This window comes from Salvelinus alpinus, chromosome 14 (genome assembly GCF_045679555.1).
Source record: "Salvelinus alpinus chromosome 14, SLU_Salpinus.1, whole genome shotgun sequence".
Lineage (NCBI taxonomy): Eukaryota > Metazoa > Chordata > Actinopteri > Salmoniformes > Salmonidae > Salvelinus > Salvelinus alpinus.
Window position 1 is genome coordinate 17,215,549 of NC_092099.1, and position 9,845 is coordinate 17,225,393.

The 9,845-nt window shown below is 40.8% G+C and overlaps 1 protein-coding gene across 1 annotated transcript; it reads left to right on the plus strand.

Moving 5' to 3' along the window:
* Positions 1-998: 998 nt before the first annotated feature.
* On the plus strand, positions 999-9,324 carry LOC139538531 (interferon alpha/beta receptor 1a-like). The gene is made up of 6 exons (XM_071340681.1): positions 999-1,196; positions 1,780-1,906; positions 2,066-2,247; positions 2,660-2,817; positions 7,101-7,245; positions 7,365-9,324. Exons 1-6 carry the CDS (start codon positions 1,148-1,150, stop codon positions 7,775-7,777), a joined length of 1,074 nt encoding a protein of 357 aa, XP_071196782.1. The 5' UTR covers positions 999-1,147; the 3' UTR covers positions 7,778-9,324.
* The last annotated feature ends 521 nt before the right edge of the window (positions 9,325-9,845 follow it).

The window sequence follows — 9,845 nt, forward strand, 5'->3', positions numbered from 1 at the left end:
AATAAATGTAGAAATCTATGTCATTCAATTATTGCACCCACACTGCTCGTGCGCGTCAACGAGCGTCTGCGTTGCCAAGGGCTAAAATAGAAGTCCTTTCTATTTCTTTTTTTATTTTACCCCTTTTTTCTCCCCAATTTCGTGATATCCAATTGGTAGTTAGTCTTGTCTCATCGCTGCAACTCCCGTACGGACTCAGGAGAGGCGAAGGTCGAGAGCTATGCATTCTCCTGGAAGGAGGAGAGATGACTAGAAATGATTCGGTTGACCATTATGTGTGGATTAATTGTTGGCGTAGAGGACCTTGTGCATTTCAGGTAAAATAACAACTCAATGTTTATATCCCAGGACAAATTAGCTAGCAACAGCAAGCTAGCTAAATAGGACAAATTAGCTAACAAGTGCAAGCTAACTAGCTAAATTGCCATACATGTTTAATGCTTTTCGACCTGTCCCCAAATTAATGTCATTGGTTCAGAGTTTGTTTTGATATTTTAACCTGTGTGTCGTGATCGCGTTTGGTGTAGTGTTATAGTGCATTTCATGTATTGTTTTGTAGTGCCTTCGCTGGCATGCATCTAAAATAACATGTTTGCCTCACCAAGATTGACATGCTAAAATCGCCACTGAAAGTAGTCCTGGTGAATAGTGTGCACAAAACAATGGTTGTCATTTAAATCTTTGGTCATGCTGTACAATACTGAACATGCTGTATTATTGCATCCAAATTGAGTTTCATTCATATTAAAGTATTTAACTCTCACCTCATACGTCTTGCCTAAGTGTTTTATTGCATGCTGATTAATTGATGTTGCATGCTGTGAACTTGACCTCTGTTACATTTGTGATTTCACTTGTTTTATATATTTAAATGAGTATCGGTCACGTGTGGCATTGAGAGTGCGTGCTGCTACTTCCAGACAGTGACTAACTTTTAGCACTGTACTTGATTTCCTGTGTGTGGTTGGTTTCTAAATGAATTATACTGGGGCGGGAGGGGTTCGATCGTGAACACACGCTTGCACGTGTGTAGGGTATAATGAGAACAACACAATGCCGCGCATCCTTGAGAGGTCTTGTCGCTGTGACTGAAGGATCGACGTGGAAATAGAGGGGAGGGAAGCGATCAAGACCAGTGATTTAAGATATGATTTTACGCCTATTTGCATGGCCAGTTTTTCTCCTTGCTTACACCGGTAAGTCTTTTGATTCAAAATGAAAGCGAAACGACAGACCGCTCCACTCGGCTTATTTTTGCAATGATTGAGCGGTGAATAGACATTTTGATTAAACTAAATCACACCTAAACAAGTGTTACAGGTTAATCTAAAACCTTGCAATATTAATCGTGTATAGTCATTGTGTATTCTCTGAACTGTACCGATCTTTGCAGATTTAGGATGAGCAGCCACACGGGTTTAAAAAGTATGTACATAACAGAATAAAACAGGCTGAAGATGTCTTGGTTTCCTTTTCTTTCTCAACATCCTGTGCTACATGTCAGTAAACTGTCTCGTCTAGGCAAAGGTGTGTTATGAGTGGTTCATATCTTAACCACATTAATTCGAATTCTATTCATTTCACACTCCTTCCACAACAGCTTTATCATGTCTTACAGTGATACTGCTCCAGCAGACTAAAAAGTCTCAGTAGGCCTAGATGTTGGTGTAATGTCGTCATTTTCTTCCACCTCTGCTCTAACCTTACTATAACATCAACACTGCTGTGATAGTGAAGAACATCTGAATTCTGACATGATTCTGGTGTTGTTTCTCTCAGTGTTTGCTGCGCTGCCTAGACCTTATAATGTGAGGATGGATGCTGTGAACACTCGATACATCATGAGATGGGACTGGAATCACTCCATGGTCAATCACAACATCACGTTCACCGCTCAATACACATTGTGAGTACCAAGAGCCTTTCTTACTCCAGGACAATAAAAGGTACATATTTATTTCAGTAAAAAAGATGTTTACTCTCCATTTTTATTCTGCTTCAAGCATGCTGTCTGGTACTTGAATGAACCCCACCAACAAGCCATTTTTCCTCTGTCTCCTCATAGTTCTCAGACACAGTCGGACGAGAGTTCCTACACAGGGATGTGTATCAGGATAACTGAGGAGAGGTGTGACTTCTCTAGGGAGCTGTACTTCTACAGTGGGTCATACACACTGAGAGTGAGGGCCGAGGGCAGGGGTCAGATGTCAGACTGGTACAGCCTGACGTTCATTCCTGATGAACATGGTGAGGCCAACAACATCCGTAACTGGACATGCACACTTTGTGGCTGTGTGCAAGCTTTTGTTTCAGCCCAGCTCCAACACATTTTTGTCATTTAGCAGATGCTCTTATCCAGGCAAACTTAGTGGTAGGTGCATACATTTTCATACTTTTTTCATACTGGTCCACTGTAGGAATCGAACCTACAGCCATGGCGTTGCAAGTGCCATGCTCTAACGACTGACCTACACAGGATTCATAAAACACACCTGATTCAAATAACTGTGGTCTAAAATTTGAGTTTGTTGATCATTTGAATCATGTCTGTAAGTGGAACAATGCTAGCCTACAGACAGCATGTGCTCAAGTGCCATAGGTTGTTGCAGTGAAGGCTGTGATGTAGCCATTGACAGCAGTGTTTGTTCCTGTGTTACAGCGGACCTAGGCCCCCCATCCCATGTGGCGTTCGATCCAGGGGACGCCATGTTAACAGTGAGCTTCAGGGAGCCAATGACGGAGCAGAACACCCCCATGGGATCTGTGTTTGACTTGTCCTTCAGTCTGCAGTATTGGGAGAAACATTCACACAGCAAGGTCAGGACTCACTTCAACAGCTAGGCTTTTATGGTTAAGTAGTAGTGATGATTTACAAGTAGAGTGGTGGTAGGAGTTTTGTTAAGATGGGAATAAACGGTAAACTGCAGTGAACAGCTCTTTCTGAAGCACCGGCGGAGGGCCAGACAAATGTCATGTTATCTCGTGCACAAGCAAATAACACCACTCCACTGACCTTTCTCGTAACATAATATCCTCTAAACCAATTATAAAACAAACTGTGCTGTCCTTTCTTTGAAGTCTAGCAGCTGGATATGCTGTGATAAGAGACCGGGGGGTGGGGTGTAACATGTCCTCTGTCTAAAAGGGACGCGCTGCATTGCCTTTTCAAAGGTTGCCAGATCAAACAAGATTTTTGTGTATTTGAAGCCTGCAAAGATGAAGAAAAGGTTTCCATTTCACTTTTTTGTTCACTCTTCAATGCCTATCCTCAAGTGACTCACTTGTGTTATTGTCCCCTGTTGTGTGGTTGGGCCATGTGACCTAGAAAAGAGCGAGAAGGGCAGGAAACAGGAAGTGAAGGAGCTTTGGTGGTTTTCTCTCTTAATCCATCTGTTACATACATACTGTTGTGTCTTTACTATGGATTACATTATATTTGACATGCTATTGTATCAAATCAATTCTCTATAATTAATATTACCTGATTAAACTAATCATGTAAATGTAATTAACTAGGAAGTCGGGGCACCACGGAAGAATGTTTATAGAGCTGTTATCTTTCAAATAAACGCTTAAAGATCTGTTAATCTTTTATATCAATAGCAGTCAATTATTAATCGTCACTTTATCCGGTCTCATCTGAACGTCGTAAAATTCTTGGTTATGTTATCTTCACGAACCCTGGCTAACAAGTTGAATCAGCAATACAAAATTTGGTTGAATAATTGATTTACTAAATACCTAAATAATCACACAGGATGGATCATACATTGATTACTAATTATATCATAAAAGAAAATGTTCCTAGCGGACAAAACTGATATGACGGCTGGTTACACAAATAAAGGGGGTTGGACTTGAATATAAGAGCCGGAAGACTGAGGAACAAAAGGATTGTGTCTCTATCGGACCTTATGAAGCTATGCTATCGTAAATACAGAATCTTATGCATTCTAAATAACCGCCCATTTGAAAAAGGAAAATGCAAGAAATATATTTACTCTGAGCTTCGATAGATTGTTCGAAGATGGAAGGCTGGGTTGCCCAGCAGAGATCTCCCATGTCCTTTGAAGAATATTTTTGGTCGTAGGAGGGATACGTTGTAGTCTGTCGTCGTGTGGTAGAACAGATACGTTGTAGTACCCTGTCATTCTGAAGAGAATGTCTGTCCTTTCCTAGGCCACGCACGTTTACAGCTGCTGATGATAACTCGACTTCTAGGATGTATCACTTCTTTAGTGAATAAGAGTTCAAAGTTGATACCAAGTTGCCATACTCAGCTCGTGCTGTATTCTGGCTGGTATAGTCAAAATGTATTCTTCCAGCGTGGTGAATGTCACCTCCATGTTGAAATTAGCCCTTTTGAGCGTATGGACACCAGTCCTCACGTCATCGGGAACTAAAGTTAATTTCATTAGGTTGTAGTCGTTCAACCATTTGCAACCACAGCTCACGCTGGGGTTTGCTTAGTCTGCCATGAATTGGGTCACGGGGGCTCTTATAGAAATGTAGAAAAGGTGTTGGTTCATCATTTCCAACCAATGCCTATTCACTTGGGCGTGGCCACTGAGTGAGCATATTTTACTTATGAAAACAATTCTCTCATTTTAAAAAGGTTAACATCACATTACATAATTTCGCAAATAGTTACATCTTTACTCAAATAGTTACATCTTTACAAGAATTAGATGCACACCCTATAATTGAGAAATGTACACATTCAGAGATATATAGTTGTGTGTTTCCTGTCCTTCATGAGGTCACCAAATGAAACGCACTCGTCATAACTGTCCCTTAAGTGTCCACGGACCCTTCCCACATTCTCAAAAGTGAACATCTTGTTTAATTCTCCCATTTTGGGGATTTAGGAGTTTGGCCATGTCTCTGTTCTGGGAGACTCTCTCCCTCAATATGGCATGGTAGTTTCTACCCGGTATTTATGACCTGATGTAATAAACGTGGGTTAGGAGAGCGAGTGAGAGGGGGGGGGAGCCATGAGCTACACCCAGAAAGGTCCACGTCATGACTGTTGGAATCGACTAAACTTTGAACATTGAGATATTAAATAAATGATCAATCGGAAGCATAGAATATAAGGAGTGAAAGAGACTGAGTTTTATGTCAGAAGTTAATGGTTCTTTGTAGAAAGACAGATTGCTTTGGAATGTGTTGGGTAGACAGGAGGAGATCAAAGGATTGCTATAGATGGACATCTGTGGATTAGGCAAAGGAGGGGTTAAGGTCAGGAGGGCAGGTCAGATCCCCAGAAGGGAGTAATAAGGGTTTACTACCCTCTTCCTGTGGAACCATAAGATGTAAGGATTGGAGAGAAGAAGGAGTGTCTTAAGTGGGTTCTATAAACCTGTGATGGTGAGAAATGCTTTTTTGTCTGAATACAGCGGTGTCGACCCTTTGGGAAGAATTAAACTTGATTAAGCTTTTCTAGTGTCCGTGAGTTATTTAGTCTGAAAAATAAGAACCTAACATGACAATACATACAGTTAAAGTCGGAGGTTTACATACACTTAGGTTGGAGTCATTAAAACTCGTTTTTCAACCACTCCACAAATGTCTTGTTAACAAACTATAGTTTTGGCAAGTCAGTTAGGACATCTACTTTGTACATGACACGAGTAATTTTTCCAACAATCGTTTACAGACAGATTATTTCACTTCTTCTGACAATTCCGGTCAGAAGTTTACATACACAAAGTTGACTGTGCCTTTAAACAATTGGAGGTGTACCTGTGGATGTATTTCAAGGCCTACCTTCAAACTCAGTGCCTCTTTGCTTGACATCATGGGAAAATCTAAAGAAATCAGCCAAGACCTCAGAAAAAAGATTGTAGACCTCCACAAATCTGGTTCATCCTTGGGAGCAATTTCCAAACGCCTGAAGGTACCACGTTCATCTGTATAAACACCATGGGACCACGCAGCCGTCATACCGCTCAGGAAGGAGACGCGTTCTTTCTCCTAGAGATGAACGTACTTTGGTGCGAAAAGTGCAAATCATTCCCAGAACAACAGCAAAGGACCTTGTGAAGATGCTGGAGGAAACGGGTACAAAAGTATCTATATCCATATCCACAGTAAAACGAGTCCTATATCGACATAACCAGAAAGTCCGCTCAACAATGAAGAAGCCACTGCTCCAAAACCTCCATAAAAAAAAAAAGTTGGTACGGTTTGCAACTGCACATGGGGACAAAGATCATACTTTTTTGGAGAAATGTCCTCTGGTCTGATGAAAAAAAAAATAGAACTGTTTGGCCATAATGACCATCATTATATTTGGAGGAAGAAGGGGGAGGCTTGCAAGCCGAAGAACACCATCCCAACCTTGAAGCACGGGGGTGGCGGCATCATGTTGTGGGGGGGATTTGCTGCAGGAGGGACTGGTGCACTTCAAAAAATAGATGGCATCATGAGGCAGGAAAATTATGTGGATATATTGAAGCAACATCTCAAGACATCAGTCAGGAAGTTAACGCTTGGTCGCAAATGGGTCTTCCAAATGGACAATGACCCCAAGCATACTTCCAAAGTTGTGTCAAGCTTGTGGAAGGCTACCCAAAACGTTTGACCCAACTTCAACCATTTAAAGGCAATGCTACCAAATACTAATTGAGTGTATGTACACTTCTGACCCACTGGGAATGTGATGAAAGAAATAAAATATGAAATAAATCATTCTCTCTACTATTATTCTGACATTTCACATTCTTAAAATAAAGTGGTGATCCAAACTGACCTAAGACAGGGACTTTTTACTGGGATTAAATGTCAGGAATTGTGAAAAACTGATTTTAAATGTATTTGGCTAATGTAAACTTCCGACTTCAACTGTACATACAGTATTTACGTATTATTACCATATAATAAGCTCCCTCATATTTGATGTATGCTTAAGTCTTGGGTTCTTCAACTTGATTTTGATCTTTGGAGTAGAGACGTTTTTTGGGGGGAGATATCTGAAAAATGTAGAGCTCACTGCTTTATCAATCAATGTCACACCTTTTTGTTTTTTCAAACCATTCAACTCAAGTACTCACACTATTCATATGTCTTATTGGTGTGCTTTTGTCTCCATCATACAGAAACAAGAGAACGTTTTTAACACCACAGAGGGAACACTGTTCCCGCTGAAGCCCTGGACAGAGTACTGCCTGCAGGTCAACGCATTCAGCAAACCGTACAATAAGACCAGCCCATACACACAGCAACAGTGTGTGAGGACCCTGGGTAAAATTCAGAACCATTTACACACCATTACATTTAAATCCACATTGTCCCTGAAAAAGGGATCTTTCAGATTTGAGCTTAACATCTATATTGACGCCTGCTCTGTTTGTCCCTCTAAGGACAATCTCCTGTGTGGAAGGTGTTGCTGGCTCTGCTGGGCTGTGTTCTTCTGATTACGACAGTGTCTGTCTACAGATGCCACAAAAAGAGAAAAAGTATTGTCTCAAAGCACACATTTCCCAGCAGTATACTGCAGAACACACAGGATCAAATATCCCTTCTCCTCCTGCATCCGGAAGAGAGCTGTGTGGCCACATGTGTGGTGGCTGTACAGGTAGAGCAGACAAGCCAGGGTCAACAGCAACAGGTCAAGGGTCAGGGAGATGTTGAGGCGGAGCAGGACAGTGGCTCCTCCTCCATCCAGAGAGGACAAGGCAGCTCCAGTCAGGACTCTGGGATCTACTCAGGAGAAGACAGTGGAAAGAGGAGCGCAGGGTCAACAACAACAAGTCAACCTGAAGAGACTCACTGATCACTGAGAAGAAGAAAAAATGGATCCCCATAGCAAACTGCTGTAGAGGGATTAGTGGAGTTTTGGGGAGCAGCTTGGATTCACTTTCAAGAGGAGAGCTCTTGGGGAAATAATTTTTTAGTCAAATGACTTTTTAAGACTTTTTTAGACTAGCTATAAGACCTGATGCATTTCTCTAGTTGAGTTTATTGAGTTGCCTGGGAATAATGGCCAATAATGCAGGTTATGGGATGCAGGTTATGGAATGTACTGTATATGTTATCATTTTTGTTATTCCCATGGAATAGGTGAAGGGAGTAGTACACAGCGTTGTACGAGATATTCCGTTTTTTGGCAATTTCTCGCATGGAATAGCCTTCATTTCTCAGAACAAGAATAGACTGACAAGTTTCAGAAGAAAGTACTTTGTTTCTGGCCATTTTGAGCCTGTAATCGATCCCACAAATGCTGATGCTCCAGATACTCAACTAGTCTAAAGAAGGCACATTTTATTGCTTCTTTAAGCAGGACAACAGTTTTCAGCTGTGCTAACATAATTGCAAAAAGGTTTTCTAATGATCAATTAGCATTTTAAAATGATAAACTTGGATTAGCTAACACAATGTGCCATTGGAACACAGGAGTGATAGTTGCTGATAATGGGCCTCTGTACGCCTATGTAGATATTCCATTCAAAATCAGCCGTTTCGATCTACACTAGTGATTTACAACATTAATGTCTACACTGTATTTCGGATCAATTTTATGTTATTTTAATGGACAAAAAATGAGCTTTTCTTTCAAAAACAAGGGCATTTCTAAGTGACCCCAATCTTTTGAACGGTACAATAAGAATATTTTGAAAATAAATACACAACGCAGAGGATGAGAGGAGTAAAAACTAGAGTACTAATGGTCAATAGTGAATTGTAAATAGGAGTTGGGTTTCAGTTCAACATAGGTTAGAATCTGTGGAATGTCACTCCTGAAGAGTGACGTGTGCTACGTGTGCCAGGTTTTATTGGTCTGTACATTGAGTCGAGAGCAGGATACTTGTTATTTGGCTATTGGCCAAGTTGTACTGCAAGGACTTCTGATTGGGCAACCCCAGGCTAGGGTGGGGGGTTATAAATGGCATCATGTTCCTTTGTTCAGTGGGGAAAAGCTGAGGACGGGAGAGTGAACATCTACCTTCCAGCATAACATCTTGATTTGTCCTTTCTGAATAAACCTATTTTTCTCCCCCTGATTTGCTTTGGAGTTTGTGTTATTGAAGAATAACATAAATTGCTAACAGTAGTGTACCTAAAAAATCTATTATTAAAAAAAAATGAATGAATGAAGAGATCCCAGTAGAGGGAGACGGGCTCAATTCCAACATCCACATTAGCATACCACTGGTGCACCACTTGAACAATTAAAATGTTTACTGTCACGTGTCCTTGGGTATCTTGAAAAATGCTTCAAGTTGTTATTATGTAAGTGATATGCTACTGTACTGTAAATAAGAATCACTTAGGCTCCTTTTTGAATGCTGGTCAAGATATAAATAAACCACTCAAATAAAATACCGACTCGAGATTTCATTTTTACCCACAGTGGCGTCATTTTGAATGTTATTTTGGCATTAATGCTTGTCACACATCAGTTTGCAAACAATGTAAAAAAATAAAAAAAAATAATGTATCATTGAATGAATAAAGCTCTGTATGAACATTGTATTTTTTTTGCTATCTTGATTAAGGCAGCACCAAAATACAGGTGTTTCAGCCTAGTGCTTTCTGTGGTAGTGAGGCATCCAGCGGACAATACAGAGCGTAGGGGTTGGTAATGTTCTCTAGTTGCGCCGTGATTGGCTCAGTGTTCTGTCACTCATGGGGACACAACGTCACTGCAAAATCTACGGGGAGAGCTCTGAAATTCAAGCCCCTTGGGTGCTGCCATAGAGTTACATTAGAAGTGCCCATCCAAGAAGCCTCAAGGTCATTGGCCATAGCTAAAATGACATCAAATCACGTTATATCGACATTAGCTTTGATTGGACTGATCATGTTAATATCATACTTTCAAAATCTTAGCTAGCAGTCCT